This window comes from Rattus norvegicus, chromosome 3, assembly GCF_021556685.1.
Source record: "Rattus norvegicus strain SHRSP/BbbUtx chromosome 3, alternate assembly SHRSP_T2T, whole genome shotgun sequence".
Classification (NCBI taxonomy): Eukaryota; Metazoa; Chordata; class Mammalia; order Rodentia; family Muridae; genus Rattus; species Rattus norvegicus.
The window spans coordinates 127,025,099-127,049,269 of record NC_141536.1 but is presented as its reverse complement, the minus strand read 5'-3'; the positions used below and the strand labels follow the sequence as shown (position 1 = coordinate 127,049,269).

At 39.3% G+C, this 24,171-nt stretch overlaps 1 protein-coding gene across 26 annotated transcripts in view; it reads left to right on the top strand.

The window, feature by feature from the left end:
- Tasp1 (taspase 1) overlaps nucleotides 1-24,171 on the top strand; it is a 237,062-nt gene that overhangs the window by 45,994 nt on the left and 166,897 nt on the right. For 19 of the 26 annotated variants that reach the window (XR_015682984.1, XR_015682982.1, XR_015682980.1 and 16 more), the window contains 2 exon segments: nucleotides 11,803-11,923; nucleotides 22,656-22,740. Coding sequence is in view for 16 of the 26 variants with exons in the window: in XM_087652188.1 (XP_087508314.1) it covers nucleotides 11,803-11,923; nucleotides 22,656-22,740 (206 nt within the window). In the remaining 10 variants the exon portion in view is untranslated. 26 annotated transcript variants of the gene reach the window in all.

The window sequence follows — 24,171 nt, the reverse complement described above, 5'->3', positions numbered from 1 at the left end:
TTCCACCACCATTTATCTTACCCCCATTCTTAGTAGAAAGCATGCTTCATACAGTATTTGTGACTGTCAGCTATGATTGCCTAGAAAACTCTTACTAAGCCTGCCTGCATACCAGTCATCACCTTATTTTTCCTTGTTCTGATTCACGTCTTTACTGTAGTGTGAATCCTGCTACCACAGTGATCACCTTTGCAGTGTTTGATAGTTGTGTAGCTCTTTACTTATTTCTCCTTTGGTACTGTTGACAGACACTACAGACTTTCTTAAGATATGTTTCACAGAGAGAGAGAGAGTGAAGTTAAGCAGCTTAGGGAGGTATTGAAATGAGTGTCTCAAAGCAAGATCCATGGTCCACCTATGTCAGAGTCATGTGTAATACCTTATTAAAAAAAAGAAGAAAAAGAAAAACCCAAAAACCAAACAACAGAATCTTTAGATTTAACTCAGATGATCTGAATGAGACTAGGGAGGTGGGAGAATGGAGAATTTCACCTACCGAGTTTTTTATTTTAAGCAGAAAGACTCATTAGATCCATGGTGGTAGCAGTCTTTACAAACTTCAGTTGTTTTAATCTATGAAATTCGCATTATGGTTTTTAAAGCTTTTTATTTCGTATAGTATATGTAGTAGAAGGTTAGTACACTTAACGGTTTGTTGGCAGCTCTAATAATTTTTTATAGTGAACAACACTCCTGTGTCCACAGTACTTGGACCAGGACACACAACATTTCTGGCCCTCTAGAAGGCCCCAGTGACACTAAGGTAACAATATTTTGTGAGCTGTAAAACTTGACATGTGTGGAATCATTGAACTTTTTGGATGTTGTACTTTTGTATGTTTAATTGAGGTGAAAGTCATATGACAGGTTGAAAAATTAATAACTGTCAGCATGTTGACAGTGCTTTGTAACACAGTTTTCCATCTTCTTTCAATATTTTTATCCGTGTAAAGAATCCTCATCCTGTTAGACAGTTCCTCTTTACTTTTTGTCTTCTGTCAGCTAGCGACTCAGTCTATTCTGTCTGGATTTATCTGTTCTGGGTAGTTCATATAACTTAAATCATACCTTTTATGTGAGCATCTCCCCAGTTCAATACAATGTGCTTTTGTTTCCACATTGCAGCATCTGTCAGCACTATATCCTCTTTTGGAGGCCTACCTAGTCAGCATTGTTCTTGTAAGTACCACAGCACTTTTATCCAGACATCCACTGATGACTGTGGGGCTGTTTCTACCTGTTGGCTATTGTGAACACCTTGGTGTGAATAGCCCTGCACAAATATTGCAGACTTGATTTTAATTTCATATATATATATATATGAATTTCAAGATCACATGTTGATTGTACATTAAACATTTTGTTGAACCATCCATAATTATGGAGTGAACCATTTTTTCATTGCAGTAATAATATATGAGAAGTGCCTTCCTATTCTTATTACGTTTTCTCCTGTCAGTCAAGCTGTCCTTGTGGGTGAGCATTGGTACCTTATCATAGGTTCTTTATTTCTCTAATAGAAATGATATTTAACCTATTTTTATATGTTGCAGTCCATTTTGTATGTCCTTGGGAAAAATACCTGTTAATGTCACTTCATGTCCTTTGCCCATTTAACATTTTTCTTTCTAATCATTCAGGGCTGTACAAGAGCTGTATATATTCTGCTTATTAGACTACTTAACATTTTATTCCTTTATTTTGTATTTTGTGTGTTAACGTGTGGGTGTCATGGAGTCTAGGCCAGGGGACCAGAGGACTTTCATTCCTATGGATGCAGGGGTTTGAATTCAGGTTGTCAGACATTTTGCCTGGTTCCTTTACCCACTGAGCTATCTTTCTGGCTCCTAGATAGTTGATTATATTGCAAATTTAAGTCTGAAATAATGTCAGAAGAAACAAAGGAAAGACTAAATCAGAGATACCTTTGTGTCCACTTGTCTCTGTTTAGCTTTCTGATCACAACCTATCTTCTATTTTAGTTTTAGAGTATTATATTTGCTGTTGTCTAATGTGCCATCTAATTTTATAGTCATCCTAGGGAGCCATGATTTCTGAATCTTTGTAGCCAACTAGTTGCAAATCAAAAAATATTCCCACTGAAATTGCATCTGTACTGAACAGGTACAGGTTTTCTTGTCATTCTTTAAAGGATACAGTGTAGCAACTGTATTATCATAGGTATGTAGCAAGGCTAGCTTTGAACTCCTGTTGATCTTTCTGTCTCACCTTCGTGAGTGCTAAAATGATAGGCTTCGTCCACTGTGTTTAATATTATTTTTTTATTTAGCTGTGTAACCCAGTCTGCCCCATCTTTCCTTCTTGTGTATGCATGTGTATTTGTGCATCATGTATGTGACTACTGCCTTAGCCTTTAGTGACTGCAGAAGATGTATGGGTTCCCCTGGAACTAGAGTTAACTGATGGTTTGTGAGCTACTATGAAGGTGCCATGAACTCAACTCAGGTCCTCAGGAAGAGCAGCAATCTCCAGCCCTCTCCATCAGGCTTTGAATATGTGTGTTCCTCCATTTCAGTCTGAGTATTGCAGACAAGAGCCAACATGTCTAACAAACATATATCATTAACGGTTCATAAACATTTTTCTTTTTTCACAATGCTAGATGATATTTGGGTTGAATCCAAGACTTCATACATGTTAGGAAAGTATTTCACCACTGAGCAACATCCTCAGTTCCAAATGCCACTTTTAGAAGGATTTGAGCATGGTGGAGATACTCAGAACCTTACCCGTTTCAAATACCTAGGGAATCTGTATTCTCTTCCCTGCCCTGGCTATGTCTCCCCTTTCTTGATATGGAACCTAGGGCCATGACAGGGTTAAGTATACCTTTCGCCTCTGTACTTAATTTGTTAGCACTTGCCTCCTAAAGCCAGGAATACTTGAGGCTACTTGTTGGAAGATTATATTCTGCTTTGTGAATTGCTATAAGCCCTATGGTTTAGCTCACTATTGAGCAAATTTGGGTCAAAAAGCCAAAAGGGCTTTCTGCCTATTTTTGATGGTCTTTAAACCTATAATGGCTTTTAGCTTTTAAGATGATTGAAACAAAATCAAAAGGAAACTAATATTTTATGATACTAGAAAATTATATGAAATTCAAATGCCAGGGTACAAAATGCAGCATCTTTGGGACACAGCCATGCTCACTTACTTGTGTATTTTTTCTGGCTGCTTTTCTACCTTAGTGGCAGAGTTGAGTAGCTAAAGCATTGTGTGGTCCACAAGTCTGAGTCATTTAATATATCTGGCCTTTTACAGGAAAAAAATTGCCTGGCAGTAGGTGCCCAATAAATATTTGTTGAATGAATGAATCTTAACTTATACAATCACAAAGGAATTTAAATGGGAAAACTTTCAGTCATTTAGTTCTTGAAAATTTGAGCTTAATTGATTGTTAAATATGTTCCCAAATAGTGTGTGGGTGTGCATGTATGTGCATGGGTATGCATGGATATGCATGTGTGTGCATGTATGTGTGTGCGTGTGTGCTTTGAGTGTTTGGAATATTTTTTTAAATTAGCAACTCAGTTTCATTGGTCATCCTTCGTCCTATAGAAATTATGAATCGATAAAGAAACACCAGAGAGTTAGTAATTTTTTGCAATAGTGTTGGCTAAGATAGATATACTGCTGTTTAAAAAAAAGTTTCATTTTTGTATCTCTCCTCTTCTTGGGATAGGCTGTCACTGCAGCTCAGGCTGGTCTGGATTCCATTTTATCATTTTAATTAGAAAAAAAGTTGTAATAGAATATGCACCCTCTCCATTCTCTCCTGGGGAAATCAAACCCAGGGTCTTGCACACATGAGGCAAATTCTATCCCATTTTATGTCTGCACACAAGATTCGCGAAAGTTTGTTTTGAGTCTGTTTCCCACTATTTACTTTAAGACGACTAGAGCTACTTTCTTGTCAGTAGAGGCAGTTTAATTAAAGTAATTTCAATAGAATTCTTTATTATTTATGGGTAAAATTATATATCCTCTCATGTTTTATCTATTTTAAGACGTGCTTGTTGAATTTGTACTTGAGAAAGATTATATATACTAATATATTAGTGATCTTCTAGAAATTAATGCTTGTTCTTCCTCCCAGCCCCATGTTTCCAGAAATAAGACTCAGACTCAACATATATTTACAAATACTTTGGCCATTTAGCTAGATTCTTCTTTGACTAGATCATAACTTGCTAATCCATTTATTCTGATCTACATTCCACCACATGGCTGAATAGCTGTGCTCAGGAACCATGCAGCTGCTTCATTGCATTTTGCCTCCTGGATATTCCACCTTCTATTCTGCCCTTTCCTATGTGCCTATCGACAGATGATGAAGCATCTGCGCATCACAGAAGAGCCTCTCTTTACAACAGTCTATCAATAGACATCTATCTGAGTTCCTTTAGAAGAATATTGGAGATTAGACATATAAATCATTTTATACAAAATGATTCTATATTGTGCTATTTTGGTTTTTCTATTTGAAAAGGATTTGTTTGCATCTGTAAGAGATGTTAATAGAAGTTACACAATAAGTCCCCCAAGATATGGTACACCCTGTAGCTGTGCAAACTGCCCTTATTTTATGCTTTCTTCAAAGAACACTAAGTGGGTAACTCAGGTATGGTTTCTCATCAAAAAGTAAAGTGTTGCAGCTCTTGGCCTTGACTGGGTGCTGCTAGATTTTACATTAGAAAAAGGCTTCCTTGTCACGGCAGTAGAGCAACTTCTGGCTTGCCACTTCTATCCCTTCTTTCAAAGGGATCTTACTATTTGAAGCCTTGTTTTTTTCTCCTGTAATTTCTCTGTAAGAATGTCATGCAGTGATTAGTGTCTAGCTGGCTTAAGCATAATGATGGACACTATCTTAGGGTTGTCTTATTTGGGTTACTGTTACTGTGCTGAAACTCCATGCCCAACATATCTTGGAAGGAAAGAGTTCATTTGGCTTATGCTTCTGTATTGCTGTTCATCATCTAAGGAAGTCAGGACAGGAAATCAAACAGGGCAGGAACTTGTAGGCGTGTGTTGATGCAGAAGCCGTGGAGGAATGCTGCTTACTGGTTTGGTCCCCATGACTTGGTCCTCAGACTGTTTTCTTAAAGAGCCAAGAAACAGCTGCCCAGGGATTGTACTACCCACAGTGGGCTGGGCTTTTCCCCCTTAATCACTTATTAAGAAAACACTTACAGCCCTGCCTCATGACAGCATTTTCTCAGTTAAGGCTCCCTCCTCTCCAGTGGTTCTAGCTTATGTCAAACTAGTCAGTACATACACCTTTAAAGCCAGTGCTGGGAGGCAGAGGCAGGCAGATATCTGAGTTCCAGGCAGCAGCCTTGTTTACATGGAGGATTGCAGATTTGCCAGGGCAGCACAGTGAGACCCCTCTCAAAATGAAATGTAGTGAGAAGGACCATCGAGTAGATGGAAAAGAGAAAGAGCGGCGTGAAGATGAGGTGAGTTAGTCAGAGCAGGGCCCTCTGATGTAATGACAGAGCAGAGACATCGTGGAAGAGGAGAGAGCAGTGGAGCTGCAGGGAGAGCTTTTGTCAGAGGGAAATATTCTACTGACCTTTCCCAGTCTGCGCTAGTCTTCTTAGTTCTCGTCACCACGCATCATCAGTTACTCATTCACACCGATGTTCACACCCACCGTCTTCATTGACCTTGCTGTGAGCTAGACTCCCTACTAAGCTCCGAATTGCAGAGATGTGTGAATGACAGATAAAATCTGGGATGAAGCATCCTTGGTGTTCTAAGGGGATTACAGGGTGGCTCCTCTGTAGAGGGTGGAAGGGAGCAAGTTGAAAGAGGTAAAGGAATGGGTCAGACCCTGTAGGACAGTGACTCTCAACCTTCCTAATGCTGCAACCCTTTAATACAGTTTCTCGTGTTGTGGTGACCTCTAACCATAAAATTATTTTTGTTGCTACATCATAACTGTAATTTTGCTGCTGTTAGGAATCATAATGTATTTTTGGGAGATAAAGGTTTGCCAAAGGAGTGTGACCTACAGGTTGAGAAACAATGTTGTAGCACCTTTGAAGCCTACAGTATTAGGATTTTGGGATTTAGGGTTTTGAAGACTCAGGGGATATACTTGGTTGAGACCAGCCTGGGCTACATAATCGCATCCTTTTTCAAAAAACAAGACCAAATCAAGTCAAGTCACATCAATGTGAAGACATGTGTTATGGAAGCTATGTGTTATTTCACTTTGGTGTGTAATTAAGTGTAGAATTCTTGAGTTTATGATAAGTGCATGCTAACTTTTGACAAACCTGCTAAATGATTTTCTATTGCATTCTTAGTAGTATGTATGTTGAAGGTGCTCCACATTCTTGCTAGTCCTTAGCACTGTCAGTCTCTTTAATTATGGCTGTTAGTGGCTTTGTGCTGGTATCCTGTGGTTTTAATTTACACCTTCCTAATGATTACTGTTTAAGAAAAGATTATTCATGAAATTTGAAAAGGCAAGCTTTACTTAGGGGGAACTATTATGATAGGCATAGAGACCTTGCTAGGAGTTTTACAGTGTAGAACAGAGAATGGATTTGACTTTCTAGCATAAACAGGTGGGGACTTATGGTCAAGGAGAAGGGGGTGGGGTACAGTCAGTGGAAATTGCTAAAGGGAATGGACGGTAAAGGGGGAGTCTAGTTAAACGAAACCAAGCCTCGCAGCCCCTAGGCATTCATGTTCCCCTGGGAACCTGTTACTAATTTCAGTATTCTACAGTGGACCATCCTTTACCGAATGCTTACAGTCTCTGTGCTCTATTCTCTGATTGTACAGCATTTTATTTTCTAACTTATTTCTAATTATTTTCTATTGTAATCTTACTTTTTGTCAAGTCCCTGGCTTTCTTTCCTCTGGTGGGGAGATGTTTCCTGGAGATTGTGTCATTGTCATGGCAATGTTTCTTGGATCTGGCGGAAATGTAGGACAATGCTGAAGTTTGTAGATGACTCTGAATATAGGGTAAGCATTAGATTGATCCAGAATTATTCTCCTTTTCTAGTAATATGTAGTTAACCCACATCGAACCCTTTTCTGGATCGTCTTATCATACTGTTGGGCTTGTATGCAGCGACTCTTGTAGTGCTCAGTCTAAACTAACTCCTCTATTTGCTAAATAAGGTTTGTCTCAATGACATTTAATTGTAATGTTTTCCATTTGATTAGCTTTCCATCCATATTTTTTAGTTGGGCATTAAATATGATACTGGCTTCAATAATAACACTTGGCATATTCATGATCTTGGAAGTGCAGTAGTGTTTTTCTTTAGGTTTCAAATACATCACTGGGCTCCAATTCTAGGCCTTTATGCTCTGTTTTTACCTTATGGCTGTAAACATTTTTTATTGGATATTTTACTTATTTACATTGCAAGTGTTATCCCCTATCCTAGTTTCCCCTCTGCAAACTCCTCTATCCCATCTCCCTTCCCCTTCTATGAGGATGCTCTTTCCCCTCCCACCCACTCCCACCTCACTGCCCTAGCATTCCCCTATGCTAGGGCATCGAGCCTTCACAGGACCAAGGGCCTCCCCTCTTTTTGATGCCAGATACATCCTATGCTACATATGCAGCTGGAGTCATGGGTCCTTTTATGTGTACTCTTTGGCTGGTGTTCTAGTCCTTGGGAGCCTGGGGTGAGGGGGACGTTCTGTTTGGTTGATACCGTTATTCTTCTTATGGAGTTGCAAACCCCTTCAGCTCCTTCAGTCATTCCCCTAACTCCTCCATTCAGATCCTCATGCTCAGTTCAATGGTTGGCTGTGAGCATCTGCATCTGTATTTGTCAAGCTCTGGCAGAGCCTCTCAGGCAACATCTATATTAGGCTCCTGTCAGCAAGCACTTCTTGGCATCAATAATAGTGTCTGGGTTTGGTGTCTGCATATGGGATGATCCCCAGATGGGGCAGTCTCTGAATGACCTTTCCTTCAGTCTCTGCTCCACACTTTGTCCCCATATTAACTTTAGACAGAAGCAATTCTGGGTTAAAATTTTGAAGAAGAGTGGTGGCCCCATCCCTTAGCCAGGGCCTTGCCTAACCTGTGGATATGGTCTCTACAGGTTCTCCCTCTTTGTTGGGTATTTCAGCTAATGTCATCTCCGTTGGGTCCTGGGAGTGTTTTGCTTTCCTGGCATCAGGGACTTTCTGGTGGCTACTCCCAGTTCCCCATCCTCCATTGCTACACACCTCTGTTCAATTCCCTGACCCTCTATAAATCACCCCTGTCTTTTCCCATACCTGATCCTGCCCCCTGGGAATCTAACCTGATTCTTCTGCAAGAGCAACAGATGCTCTTATGTGCTGAGATGTCGCTTCCGATCCATAAACTTACTTTCATTATGGCCTGATTTTAACATTTTTCTTTTCTCTTGGAGACAGGCATGTACTTGGTATGTAGTGGAGAAAGACTTTCAACTCCTGATCCTTCTGCACCTACTTTCCTCATTCTGGGATTTTACTCATTGCCTCCCATTCTTAATTTGGAGTTATTAAAGCCTTGCCCATTATGTGTGTAGAATGGATTTTAAATATTATTTTTGATAATTTCTTACTTGAGTATATTATATTTATATCATTTCTATCCCTCCCTCTCTCCCCCATCTCCCCTTGTGATTACATTTTTTATTTATTGTGGTATAGGCATTTTTTTATTTATTGTGGTGAGTGCTACCGGAAACCTGTGGAGGTTAGAGTTCGACCTTGGGAGTCAGTTCTCTTTTTAGGCTTCGTATCCCACTATGGGTTCTGGGAATTGCACTCAGGTTGCCAGATGTTCATGGCTTGTGCTTTCCTGCAGAGTCCTATCTCGCCAGCCTTATGGGGCCTTTTTGAGATATAATCACACACTATAAAATGTATACATACATGTTGTAGATATAGTTTATAGTATATTTAAACATTCTACTACTAGCACTACTGTCCAGCTTCCTTTATTTTACCACTCAAGAATGAAACATCTTAGCCATTAGCAGTTAGTACCTGACTTCCTTCTATGCTACGGCAATGATTCCTCTACTTAATGATTTGCCTATTTTGTACATTTCTTATATTTGGAATGTTTAAATGGCTTTTTGTGTCTGGCCTCTTTCTCCTTAGCATGATCTTTTTAGAAAATAGTTCTTTCAATTTGCATCAGGCATGAATATGTCACTATGTTTTTGTTGCTAATTGATACTCCTGTTGTGTAGAGAGAACCTTCATTTAATGTATCAAATGGTAGTACTTGAGTTGGTTTTGCTTTTCTGTCACTGAGTAGTGCTGCTTTCTATATATATATACCTGTTTTGGTAGAACATATACTCTCACTTTTCTTGAATACACTACAAGTGGGATTGTTGAGATCAAATGATATAAGTCTATGTTACACTTACCTACCAGATGGTTTCAAATTTAGCTGTGCCTTTCAGTCTCCTCAGAAGTGTATACATGTTCTCATTTTCCCTTGTCCTTGTCAGCATGTGTTAATATCTAATTATAGCCATCCTTGTGGGTGTGAAATAGTATTTCATTGTGGTTTTGACTTGCCTGTTTTGATAACAAATGACATTGAAAACCTTTTCATGTTCTTATTGGCTATTTATATGTTGGTGGAGAAATGTTTATTTATATCCCCTTCCCATTTCAAAAAGTTTGAGGAATTCTTATGAACTCTTAAGTAGAAGTCCTTCATCATAAATACTTTGGTTTGCAAGACTTTTCTTTGCTTCTGTTTCCCCTTTTCCTCAATGTCGTTTGAAACATAAAAGATTTTAGTTTTGATAAATTTTAGATTAATCTATTTTTTCCTTAGGTTGCTTGTGCTTTTGATGTTCATAAAACCTTTGCACTTTTTAAAAAAGTCAGTATCTTACCCTGTAACTGGCTGGCCTTGAATGTATAGAGATCCTACTTGCTTCTGCCTCCTGATTGCTGGGATTAAAGATATGCCACCATGCCTGAGGCCATGGCTTCAGTAAATTTGTAGTTTTACATTTAGATCTTTGATCCACTTTGACTTGGTTTTGTATTTGGTATAAGATAGAGATCCAGTTTCTCTCTCTGATGCATGGTGTCTAGTTCCAGCACTACTTAGTGAAAGGACTGTTCTTACTTATGAATCGTCTTCGCATTCTTGCTTAATTGATGATAGTTGTAAAGGCTTACATCCGGATTATCAGCTCTGTTGGTGTCTGTTCTTGTTCATATGCCCTTTGTAAGATAATTCTTATAATCTCTGTGAGTCTCCCAGTTGTGTTCTTTTCAAGATCATTTTGGCTATTCTTCCTCTATGCATGTGTGAAGATCAGAGGACAACAATGGGTGCTTTTTAATGATTGTCTTTTAGACAGGGTCTCCCTACTGCTATGGAATGTGTACATTAGGGGAGCATAGCTGGTCAGGGAGCCTGAAGAGTTCTTCTTGTCTTTACTTTGCCAGTGTTGAAATTACAAGCATATATCACCATGCCATATTTTATTTATGTGATTTTTGGGAATGAAAGTCGTGCCCTCATGTTTGTGAGGCAGATGTGTTATCAAACTGTAACAAGAGCTTGTTCTGGGGACTTTAATATGGGTACAGGATACCGAGTGTCTTTCAATAGGGCTGCAACATGATGACGGACGCCACGGATCATTTTTAAAATAGAGATGTTTCTTGATTCTTTCTAGTTAGACACACAGGAGTGTTAATCATACAGGGATGTCTCCTTAGAGGAGATAAAATCAAATCCCTGCATTCCATTCAGAAGGCTGAGAGTGGACTTTAATAAGAACCAGGTGACCTTTTTGCTATCTGTGGAGGCAGACCTCACCCACTTTTGCTGTAGAGACAGACCCCATGCAATTACCCAGAATGAGTATGCCAGACTCTTCCCTCCCTAGACTGTTAGCCATCCTTGGGCGAGATGTCACATATACTTTATGGCCTGCTGACCTCTATGTTACTGGTCAGAGACCAGAGTAGATTCTAGGCCTTTTATAGCTGTAGAACGCACCCTCATGGTCGCATGTACTTTGTAAAAGAGTCTCTATGTAGTTACACCTTAAGCTTTCTTGTGCACCTGGAATTGCATTGATTGGACTGAGTATTGCCTGGAAACCTTTCCCCAAATTGTACTGTGCTTTAAATATGCTGACAATGAATCATCTGGCGTTAGACTCCCTGAAGTCTGATCCAGGTTGGCAAAGCCAATATGCACCAGGTTTTCATTCTTACCTCTTTGTGGGGGTCACGTTCTTGTATAACACCTGCATGGGCCCTGTAGGGGAAAATTATTCAGTCTTTTTTCCTTTTCCCGTGAGTTGCAGTGTTAGCTTTAGATGTTTTGTAGGTTTCCTTTATCATGGCAAGGACCTTTTTCCATTTCTAGGTCACTTACTGTTTCATTTTTCATGAAAGGTGCTATAATTTGTTAAATACACTTTCCCTATATCCCTTCATGTGATCCTTATATTTCATTAACATGGGTATTTTGATTGATTTTATTTTTCAGGTATTAAACCAGTATTGCTTTCCTGAGATTCCTCTTCTTCATGATATATACACTTGTTTATATTGTGCTAGATTTGGTTTCATTTTGTTTCTTTGATGTTGGTGTTTAATCTCTACAAAATATATTGGTCATTAATTTTCTCATAATATTTTTGACATCTGTCACTAAAGAAGTACTGATTTTGCATGAGACTTGAGAAATATTCTTTTACCTTATAGTTTTTAGGAGGGATTATGGGCTGACATTAATTAAGACTAATAGTATTTAAATTCGTTTTTGTTTTTTAGGATTCTCCTTTTACAAATGCAGGAGTTGGATCTAATCTAAATCTCTTAGGAGAGATCGAATGTGATGCCAGCATAATGGATGGGAAGTCCTTAAGCTTCGGAGCCGTAGGAGCACTGAGTGGTACGTGGGCTCATGACCTGGCCCCTCTGTCTGAAAACCGAGCTCTTACCACTTCATCCTTCTCCACACGGAATCCCAAATTTTTACTCATATTTGTTTGGAGGAAAGTTGAAACAATTCTTATTCCTCCTTTATTAAATTAAGAACAAAAAAATCTTAGCTATAAGGAGTTTATAAAGAAAACAGCCAGTGTTAGGGCTGCAGCTCATTTGATCGATCACTTGTGTAGTTTCTACAAGGTCCTGACACACAACAACAAAAACAATGCAAATATAACAAATTAAATAGAGCAGTCTGAGTCCAGGTTTGGTTAGAAGTACATCACTCTTCTCTGGTCCTTAGAGAGATTCTAGGCATTCAAGACTTAATTCAGAATAGTCTGTTAACTTTGCAGTTTGGACTGTGTCAACATTAACACATTTCAGGTGATTCAGATAAAATTTACTTTTTATTTCAAAGTCTTTCCTTTCTTTCTCTCTTCCCCTCTGGTTATTAACCATTAACAATCTGGGTTATTGATATAGTAATGATACATTCTGTGAATATGGTTATTTTAAAAGCGAATGTTATTCTATGTGTGATGTGTATGTGAGCATGTGCACATGTGGAGGTTAGAGACAACTTTTATGTGTTAGTTTTCTCCTTCCACTCCAGTTAGGAAGGGTCTCTCATGGTTTCTGTCACATTGCACACAGGAAGCTACCTGTCACAGGAGCTTCTAACCAAACTCCCCCTATCTACTCATCTCCATAGCGGACGCTGAGATTGCAGGTGCATACTGCACCCTCCGTCCTTCCGTGTGTTCTGGGGCTTATTTCAGTTCCTCAGCCGTGTGTTGCAAGCATGTTTTCCTGTGAGTCATCTCCCTGGCCAAATGTATATATTTTAGTGAAACATTTCCCCTTTTTTCTTTTTTCCTGCCTCCCTCTCTTCCTCTCCTCCTTTGTTTAAAGCAGAGTCTTACTTACTATGCAGCTTAGACTGTTCTTGAGCTTGCTTTGCAGCCAAGGCTTGGGATGATTTCATGATACTCCTGCATTAAGCTTTTGACTGCTAAAATTTTAGGTCTGCAATACCCTGCTCACTGCTGTAACTTTTCCTTTTCAAAGACTTGTGGCTGTATTTTTACATCAGTACATAAGAGATTTATTTAATGGTTTATAATTCATATAAAGGTACATTAAATGGACAGATTTTTATCTGTAGATTTATGAAGTTTCTAAGGTATCCAAACATATACACCTGGATCAAGATGTTATCATGTTAGGGTTTAGAACACTGAGCTGGAGAGATGGCTTGGTGGTTAAAAGCATTTACTGTTCTTGTAGAGAACCCAAGTCTAATCTCCAGCACACTTTAATATTTCATACCTACCTATAAATCCAGGTTAAAGGGAGCCGATGCCTCTGTCCTCTGTGAGCACCAGTACTTCCCAATCCATGCACAGGACATTTTCATAATTCCAGAAAGGCTCTCTATGCTTCTTGTAGTCTACACATATTGTTTCTCTTATACCCCCAGATTCTGGTTTTGAACTAATTTGTCTGCTCCTGAAATTGCAATGAGTGGAATGAGATAATCGTGTATCTGGTTGTTTTCTTCTTAGCATGAGATTAATCCACAGTTTGTGCCACAGTACTCTATTTTTTCTATTGCATGTCATTTCATTGGTTAGACATTCTGTCACTTATTTCACCCTCAATTTTTTGAGACGTTTGTAGTTTTTAGTTTTAGACTATTATCAATAAAGTTGTAATGAGTGTTCTTTTACATGTGCCTTGGAAAAATATATATTAATAAATCTTGAATATATCTCAGGAGTTACCATAAAGTGTTTAGGTTAGTTAGGGTTTCATTGCTGTGAAGAGACACTATGACCAAGGCAACTCATATATAGGACAACATTTCACTGGTGCTGGCTTACAGTTTCAGAGGATCAGTTGATTACAGGAAGCATGGCAATGTGCAGGCAGACATGGTGCTGGAGGAGCTAAGAGGTCTACATCTTGATCTGGAAGAGAGCGGACTGTCTTCCATAGGTAGCCCAGGAGGAAGCTCTGATTCCACACTTGGCAGAGCTTGAGAATAGGAGAGCTTGAAGTCTGCCTACACAGTGATGTACTTCCTCCAACAAAGCCACACCTCCCCAAGGCCAAGTATAGAAACACATAAATCCATGGGGGGCAAACCTCTTTAGACCACCACAGTGTATTACTAGTTTGCTACTAGGTACTGCTAGTTTTCAAAGCAGTTGCTGCACTTATATTTCTACTGGCAGTGTATGGACACTTCTGTAAGTCTACACTCTTGCTCATTTTTTAATTATTCTTGAAATGCAGCCATTTTGATATTTCTGGAGTTGAATTGTTTTGAGTTTTCCTATGTTTAATGATACTAAGTGTCTTCTACTTTTCCAACTTTTAGAAGTCCTTGTAAAGTTTTCACTTTCAACATTTTAACATTGTTATTGAATATTCTTTTTTATTGCTTTGTAGACATATTCTGTATATCTAGATAAAAAACCTTTGTCAAATACATATATCATGGAAATTTTCTCCCAAACTTTCTTCCATGAAACTTTCATCTTTCAATTTCTTAATGGTGTCTTTGAGTGGACAGCTTTTCTATTATAATGTATTTAAGGTATCATTTTTTTAACCTTTATTTTATGTGTATGAGTATTTTGAATGCCTGCTTTTGTCTGTGCCCTACTTGTATGTTGTACCTTCAGAGGCCAGAAGAGAGCACTAGATAGATGCCCTGCAGTTGGTATTTAAGATGGCTGTGAACCGTGTGGGTGCTGGGAACCCCAGTTCTCAGAAAGAGCAGCCAGTGCTCTACCTGTTGAGTTATTTCTCCAGCCCCACTTTTAAGAGACTGGCAAATTATTGTATTTTAATAAGTTGTACCTATTCAAACTTAGGTAGCCAGACTCCCTTTATTTTCTTTATTAATATTTGAAAATTGTTTTTACCTTGAGCATTTAGTTTTTATACCAAGTTCAGATTAGCTTTTGTGTGTGTTAGGGGTCAGCATTTACTTATTTTTTCCTGGGTTTGAAATGACTTACTGCCTTTTAAAAAAAGATATTCCTTTTTTTACAAAAACTTATGAACAGATTAGGTGAAGTCCTTGGGAAATGGCGTATTAGTGTGCCCTGTCAAAGCTGGCCTAATACTCCAGAGTGAGAGATTGTTTTCTCTGTTTAGAAGGGTTTGTGTGTCAGTGAAATGATTTTGTTGGGAATTATTCCAAATTATTATTATTCGTTATTATTTTACCGAGTCTCATTATGTAGCTCTGGCTGGCTTAGAAATCACTATGTACAGTTGACATTCTTGGTTGGCAGGTTTTTGAGTTCAGGGCTTGACGTAAATCATTCTTTGCATTCCTGATGCTTGGAGTTCTTAAGAGATCCAGCATTTGTTTGTTTTTATGGTTTTGACAATAGAGAATTAAAAAGAGTAAGGGAATGAGGAAAGGGAACGAGAAGGAATGAAGTAAGAAAAAGAAAAAGTACACGAGTTAGAGGTATGAGAAATAATAGAGAAAATGTAGACCAGGTCTAGAAAGAGAAGCAGTGGGCACTGCGAAGCAAAATGAACACTAAAACAAGCAAGCAATTCAAGTATAAAGGGAAAATTAAAACCATGTAAGATTTTGAAATAGGAGAGATTCAATATGTCATCCGTTAGCATATATCTTTGTTGATATGAGTATGTGTTCCCTCATCCCATTATTATCTCTTTGTGCATGTGAATGCATGGTTTGCATATGTGCATATTTATGTGTGTGTTTTACATGCATGTTTGTGTTTGGGGAGGCCAGAGCACAAACATGGGTATAATTTCTTGGGCACCTCTTACCTTCTTTTTGTGACATTCTTTTTTTTTTTTTTTTTTTTTTTTTTTTATTAACTTGAGTGTTTCTTATTTACATTTCGAGTGTTACTCCCTTTCCCGGTTTCCAGGCAAACATCCCCCTAATCCCTCCCCCTCCCCTTCGTGATGGGTGTTCCCCTCCCTATCCTCCCCCCATTGCCACCCTCCCCCAACAATCACATTCACTGGGGATTCTGTCTTAGCAGGACCAAGGGCTTCCCCTTCCACTGGTGATCTTACTAGAATATTCATTGCTACCTATGAGGTCAGAGTCCAGGGTCAGTCCATGTATAGTCCTTAGGTAGTGGCTTAGTCCCTGGAAGCTCTGGTTGCTTGGCATTGTTGTTCATAAGGGGTCTCGAGCCCCTTCAAGCTCTTCGAGTTCTTTCTCTGATTCCTTCAACGGGGGTCCCGTTCTCAGATCAGTGGTTTGCTGCTGGTATTCGCCTCTGTATTTGCTGTATTCTGGCTGTGTCTCTCAGGAGCGATCTACATCCAGCTCGTGTCGGCCAGCACTTCTTTGCTTCGTCCGTCTTGTCTAATTGGATGGCTGTATATGTATGGGCCACATGTGGGGCAGGCTCTGAATGGGTGTTCCTTCTGTGTCTGTTTTAATCTTTGCCTCTCTATTCCCTGCCAAGGGTATTCTTGTTCCCCTTTTAAAGAAGGAGTGAAACATTCACATTTTGATCATCTGTCTTGAGTTTCATTTGTTCTAGGCATCTAGGGTAATTCAAGCATTTGGGCTAATAGCCACTTATCAATGAGTGCATACCATGTATGTTTTTCTGTGATTGGGTTACCTCACTCAGGATGATATTTTCCAGTTCCGACCATTTGCCTACAAATTTCATAAAGTCATTGTTTTTGATAGCTGACTAATATTCCATTGTGTAGATGTACCACATTTTCTGTATCCATTCCTCTGTGGAAGGGCATCTGGGTTCTTTCCAGCTTCTGGCTATTATAACTAAGGCTGCGATGAACATAGTGGAGCACGTGTCTTTTTTATATGTTGGGGCATCTTTTGGGTATATGCCCAAGAGAGGTATAGCTGGATCCTCAGGCAGTTCAATGTCCAATTTTCTGAGGAACCTCCAGACTGATTTCCAGAATGGTTGTACCAGTCTGCAATCCCACCAACAATGGAGGAGTGTTCCTCTTTCTCCGCATCCTCCCCAGCATTTGCTGTCACCTGAGTTTTTGATCTTAGCCATTCTCACTGGTGTGAGGTGAAATCTCAGGGTTGTTTTGATTTGCATTTCCCTTATGACTAAAGATGTTGAACATTTCTTTAGGTGTTTCTCAGCCATTCAGCATTCCTCAGCTGTGAATTCTTCGTTTAGCTCTGAAGCCCATTTTTTAATAGGGTTATTTGTCTCCCTGCGGTCTAACTTCTTGAGTTCTTTGTATATTTTGGATATAAGGCCTCTATCTGTTGTAGGATTGGTAAAGATCTTTTCCCAACCTGTTGGTTGCCGTTTTGTCCTAACCACAGTGTCCTTTGCCTTACAGAAGCTTTGCAGTTTTATGAGATCCCATTTGTCGATTCTTGATCTTAGAGCATAAGCCATTGGTGTTTTGTTCAGGAAATTTTTTCCAGTGCCCATGTGTTCCAGATGCTTCCCTAGTTTTTCTTCTATTAGTTTGAGTGTGTCTGGTTTGATGTGGAGGTCCTTGATCCACTTGGACTTAAGCTTTGTACAGGATGATAAGCATGGATCGATCTGCATTCTTCTACATGTTGCCCTCCAGTTGAACCAGCACCATTTGCTGAAAATGCTATCTTTTTTCCATTTGATGGTTTTGGCTCCTTTGTCAAAAATCAAGTGCCCTTAGGTGTGTGGGTTCATTTCTGGGTCTTCAATTCTGTTCCACTGGTCTATCTGTCTGTCTCTGTACCAATACCATGCAGTTTTTATCACTATTGCTCTGTAATACTGCTTGAGTTCAGGGATAGTGATTCCCCCTGAAGTCCTTTGATTGTTGAGGATAGTTTTAGCTATCCTGGGCTTTTTGTTATTCCAGATGAATTTGCAAATTGTTCTGTCTAACTCTTTGAAGAATTGGATTGGTATTTTGATGGGGATTGCATTGAATCTGTAGATTGCTTTTGGTAGAATGGCCCTTTTTACTATATTAACATAAATGGAGAAACCAAGATATTCCATGACAAAACCAAATTTACACAGTATCTTTCTACAAATCCAGCACTACAAGGGATAATAAATGGTAAAGCCCAACATAAGGAGGCAAGCTATACCCTAGAAGAAGCAAGAAACTAATCGTCTTGGCAACAAAACAAAGAGAAGAAAAGCACACAAACATATCCTCATATCCAAATATGAATATTACAGGAAGCAATAATCACTATTCCTTAATATCTCTCAACATCACTGGCCTCAAATCCCCAATAAAAAGACATAGATTAACAAACTGGATACGCACCGAGGACCCTGCATTCTGCTGCCTACAGGAAACACACCTCAGAGACAAAGACAGACACTACCTCAGAGTGAAAGGCTGGAAAACAACTTTCCAAGCAAATGGTCGGAAGAAGCAAGCTGGAGTAGCCATTCTAAAATCAAATAAAATCAATTTTCAACTAAAATTCATCAAAAAAGATAAGGAAGGACACTTCATATTCATCAAAGGAAAAATCCACCAAGATGAACTCTCAATCCTAAATATCTATGCCCCAAATACAAGGGCACCTACATATGTAAAAGAAACCTTACTAAAGCTCAAAACACACATTGCACCTCACACAATAATAGTGGGAGATTTCAACACCCCACTCTCATCAATGGACAGATCATGGAAACAGAAATTACACAGAGACGTAGACAGACTAAGAGAAGTCATGAGCCAAATGGACTTAACAGATATTTATAGAACATTCTATCCTAAAGCAAAAGGATATATCTTCTCAGCTCCTCATTGTACTTTCTCCAAAATTGACCATATAATTGGTCAAAAAACGAGCCTCAACAGGTACAGAAAGATAGAAATAATCCCATGCGTGCTATCAAACCACCACGGCCTAAAACTGGTCTTCAATAACAATAAGGGAAGAATGACCACATATACGTGGAAATTGAACAATGCTCTACTCAATGATAACCTGGTCAAGGAAGAAATAAAGAAAGAAATTAAAGACTTTTTAGAATTTAATGAAAATGTAGGTACAATATACCCAAACTTATGGGACACAATGAAAGCTGTGCTAAGAGGAAAACTCATAGTGCTGAGTGCCTGCAGAAAGAAACAGGAAAGAGCATATGTCAGCAGCTTGACAGCACACCTAAAAGCTCTAGAGCAAAAAGAAGCAAATACACCCAGGAGGAGTAGAAGGCAGGAAATAATCAAACTCAGGGCTGAAATCAACCAAGTAGAAAGAAAAAGGACCATAGAAGGAATCAACAGAAACAAAAGTTGGTTCTTTGAGAAAATCAACAAGATAGATACACCCTTAGCCAGGCTAACGACAGGACACAGAGAGTGTGTCCAAATTAACAAAATCATAAATGAAAAGGGAGACATGACTACAGAATCAGAGGAAATTCAAAAAATCATCAGATCTTACTATAAAAGCCTATATTCAACAAAACTTGAAAATCAGGAGGAAATGGAAAATTTCCTAGACAGATACCAGGTACCGAAGTTAAATCAGGAACAGATAAACCAGTTAAACAACCCCATAACTCCTAAGGAAATAGAAGCAGTCAGTAAAGGTCTCCCAACCAAAAAGAGCCCAGGTCCAGACGGGTTTAGTGCAGAATTCTATCAGACCTTCATAGAAGACCTCATACCAATATTATCCAAACTATTCCACAAAATTGAAACAGATGGAGCACTACCGAATTCCTTCTATGAAGCCACAATTACTCTTATACCTAAACCACACAAAGACCCAACGAAGAAAGAGAACTTCAGACCAACTTCCCTTATGATTATCGACGCAAAAATAATCAATAAAATTCTGGCAAACCGAATTCAAGAGCACATCAAAACAATCATCCACCATGATCAAGTAGGCTTCATCCCAGGCATGCAGGGATGGTTTAATATACGGAAAACCATCAACGTGACCCATTATATAAACAAACTGAAAGAACAAAACCACATGATCATTTCATTAGATGCTGAGAAAGCATTTGACAAAATTCAACACCCCTTCATGATAAAAGTCCTGGAAAGAATAGGAATTCAAGGCCCATACCTAAACATAGTAAAAGCCATATACAGCAAACCAGTTGCTAACATTAAACTAAATGGAGAGAACCTTGAAGCAATCCCACTAAAATCAGGGACTAGACAAGGCTGCCCACTCTCTCCCTACTTATTCAATATAGTTCTTGAAGTTCTAGCCAGAGCAACCAGAGAACAAAAGGAGGTCAAGGGGATACAGATCGGAAAAGAAGAAGTCAAAATATCACTATTTGCAGATGATATGCTAGTTTATTTAAGTGATCCCAAAAGTTCCACCAGAGAACTACTAAAGCTGATAAACAACTTCAGCAAAGTGGCTGGGTATAAAATTAACTCAAATAAATCAGTAGCCTTCCTCTACACAAAAGAGAAACAAGCCGAGAAAGAAATTAGGGAAACGACACCCTTCATAATAGACCCAAATAATATAAAGTACCTCGGTGTGACTTTAACCAAGCAAGTAAAAGATCTGTACAATAAGAACTTCAGGACTCTGAAGAAACAAATTGAAGAAGACCTCAGAAGATGGAAAGATCTCCCATGCTCATGGATTGGCAGGATTAATATAGTAAAAATGGCCTTTTTTGTGACATTTTTGGTTGGGTCTTTTACGGCTTGGAACTAGCCAAGTAGGCTAGGGTGGTTGGTCATGGCATCTCAAGGATTAGCCTGCCTAGGCCTCCCTAGCACTACCATGGCTGGTATTTTGTGGGGTCTAGGAATTGAGGTCAGGTCCTTGTGCTAGTTTGGTTAGCATGTTGTAAGCTGAGCTAGCACCTGCGTTGTATCTCATAGGTGTTATAAGTTGGGGGAGAGGATTGCAAATCTTCATGCAAATGAAAATAAATGGCCCCTGAGTGTTTACCTTGCCAGGTTAGGTTTCTCTACGAGAAAAGCTTGCTGAGAGTTTCCCAGTCCTAGAAATGTATTGCTCTACCTATCATAGACAGAAATTTTTATTTTTGTGTAGTTCTATCTGTTGATACATGGGGTTAGTTTCTGTACAGTAATGCATTTACCACTCTAAAGGCAGTGGAACCTGGGAGAGGACAGCTGAAATGAGGTGGACTAAAATCTCATGCAGTAGCAGACATTATTCATAGCCTCAGACAATTTACACTCTCCGGGTTAAGAATTTCATGAATAAAGTCTACAACCACAAGAACAAGATGTATGCAGTACAAACATGTTTTTCCATACAGGCATATAAACAAATAACAATATCAATTGTAATAAATATTCTAAACCAAACTCATTTCTCTATGCTATACCTAAGAGGGGTATGAAACCACAATCCATGAACAGTTGATTTCCATGTTGAAGAACCTGAAGTCGTAAGACTCTTTTCTTGTTTTCCTGGAGTTTTCTCACAAGCACTCAGAATCCCCCTCAAATGGCTCCATTCTTGTGTTCTGACTGTAAATGAAACAATCAACAGCAAATAACATTAACAGCTTGTAGAATGCTTCTTCCTTCTCCTCCTCCTCCCCTTCTTTTTCCTCTTCCTCTTCTTCCCTCCTCTTCCTCCTCCTCCTTTTCCTCCTCTTCCTCCCTCCTCCTCCTCCCTACTGCTCCCATAGAATTTCTCTGTGTAGCTTCTGCTATCCTGGAAGTCATTCTGTAGACCAGGCTGAATTTGAACTTAGAGATCAGCCTGGCTCTGCCTCCTGACTGCTAGGATTAGAGGCATTTACCATCTAGCAGAATGGTAAAAAAATCTTTACCAGCTGCACTTCTACACTGGGCTAATATCCAGAATATACAAAGAACTAAAGAATTTAAACCAAGGAAATAAAACTGACAATCAACCAATGAGCAAAAGGACAGAAGATACAGTTTTCAGAAAAGAAATACAAATAAATGGCCAATAACTGAGTGTTCAGTATCAGTCACTGTCAAAGAAATGTAAACTGTAACTTCTTGAGATATCCCCTCACCACAATCAAAATGACTATCATTAAAAAGTGTTACAGCAGCAGTCTCAACTAACCTGGACCCCCGAGATCTATCAGACAGTGAGCACCAACCAGGTAGCATACACCAGCTGGTATGAAGCCCCTAACTCATATATAGCAGAGGACTCTCTGGTCTGGCCTCAGAAAGAGAAGATGTACCTAACCCTCCAGCTACCAAGGCCCCAGGGAGTGGAGAGGCCTGGGAGGGTGGGGTGGGGTTAGCGGGTGGGGACATCCTCTTGGGGACAGGGTAGTGGTGGGGCTGGGGAGGGGAGAAGGAGGAATGGGATGAGGAACTGTTGGAGAGTGGACTGGGAAGTGGAAAACGACCGGACTATAAAAAATTATTGAAGATAAATAAAATAAAATAATTTTCATCCAAGTGGTGTGTGTGTGTGTGTGTGTGTGTGTGTGTGTGTGTGTGTGTGTGAGAGAGAGAGAGAGAGAGGGAGAGAGAGAGAGAGAGAGAGAGAAAATGAGAGAGAGAGAACGGGTGTGCCGTTGCCCTATAGTATCTTTAAGGTTTGTTGTATTCTTGTTCAGCTTGTGTTAGTACAGTTTTGGTGTATGTAAAGAAGAATTCCCAAGGTATTTTGAAGTTGTCTTATTGAAATAGCCACAAAAACAAAGTGGAGAAATGTGAAAACATTTCTGGTTTCTTTTTTCTTTTTATTTACTTTATAGGAATCAAGAATCCAGTATCAGTTGCACACAGACTCTTGTGTGAAGGGCAGAAGGGCAAGCTGTCTGCAGGCCGGATTCCTCCTTGGTAAGCTCCTGCTGTCTTTGACTTCTCTTTGCCTTGCTACTGTTTGAAGGCTGCTTTAGCTCATTGGTGACACCTTTGCAACAGGATTGTGTGTCACTGAGTGCTAGTTAGAGTTATTTTCCTATGAACCTCAGAACCTGTCATAGATACTGAGGCCTAATGCCTAAAGTAATTAGTTTTGGAATATGTTTAGCAAAAAAATCAGGACTATATTATGAATAGTTCTGATTCAGTTATTACCAACACTAGGAATTAACAGTGTCTTGTTATTTTTACCTTGTTCATCTTACTGAGATTAAAAAGGTCATTAGAACAGACTTGAAGATTAGTTTGTATATAAGTCAAATCAGTCTTTGATCATGGTGTCATCTCAATCATTGTGGTGAGAAACAGTTGTATTAGGTAACTTATATCTGGACAGTGGGCTGTATCATGAAAGGCCAATAAGATAGTCACGTTTTTAGAAAAGTACAGGGCAAATTTAAAGGTAAAAAGTGGACTAGAAAGATGTATGTCTCAGAGGCTAAGCTTGCTTACAGAGGACCCTGGTTCGGTTCCCAGCACCCATGTGGTGTTTTACACCTATCTTTAACTCTAGTTCCAAGGTATCTGATATCCTTGTCTGACCTCAATACATACCAGGTACATGAAAGCCATGTATGTATACATGCAGGTAGAACACTCATATACATAAACTAAAAAAGTACATTATAAAATTTTCTTTGCAGAGTATAAAGCTATAAACAGCCTAAATGTCTTTTTTTTTTCCGTAAAAAATTTCTTTCTAGTTCTGTTGCTAAGTACGAAGGAGGAGGGAGACATTAGTACTAACTTACTCCAGAACACAATATATTAAAGTGAATGTTTATACAAAGTTTAAAGTCTCACAAATGTAGAGGTTGAGAAGTTCAAGTTCATACAGTTCTAGCCTGTTTGGGTTGATGTGGGCTTTCTTCTTACCTTACAGATAGTTGTCCTCATTGGAAGAATATGGGAGAAGGCTGGGAGAGAGGAGGTCACAAAGGAACAATGGAAAGAGGAGTGTAAGAAGAGAGGAAAGGGGGGGGGAGAGAGAGAGAGAGAGAGAGAGAGAGAGAGAGAGAGAGAAAGAGAGAGAGAGAGAGAGAGAGGAAGGGACAGAGATGGGAGAGAGAAGAGAAAAGAGAAAGAGACAGAGAGACACAGAGACAGACAGGAATGGAGACGAGTCAGGGGGTGAGGAATCGAGAGAGACAGAGACAGAGATGGGAGAGGAGCAGAGAGAGACAGAGACAGAGATGGGGGGAACTGAGAGGGGGAGCATGTGACAGAGGTGGGTAGGGAATGCCATTTCTTCTCCAAGTGCTGTGTCATGAGGAGTCTACCTTCATGGTGATCTCCCTCAGTCAATGGCACTAAAGTTTTATGGTGTAGAATTAAAAAATAAAGTTA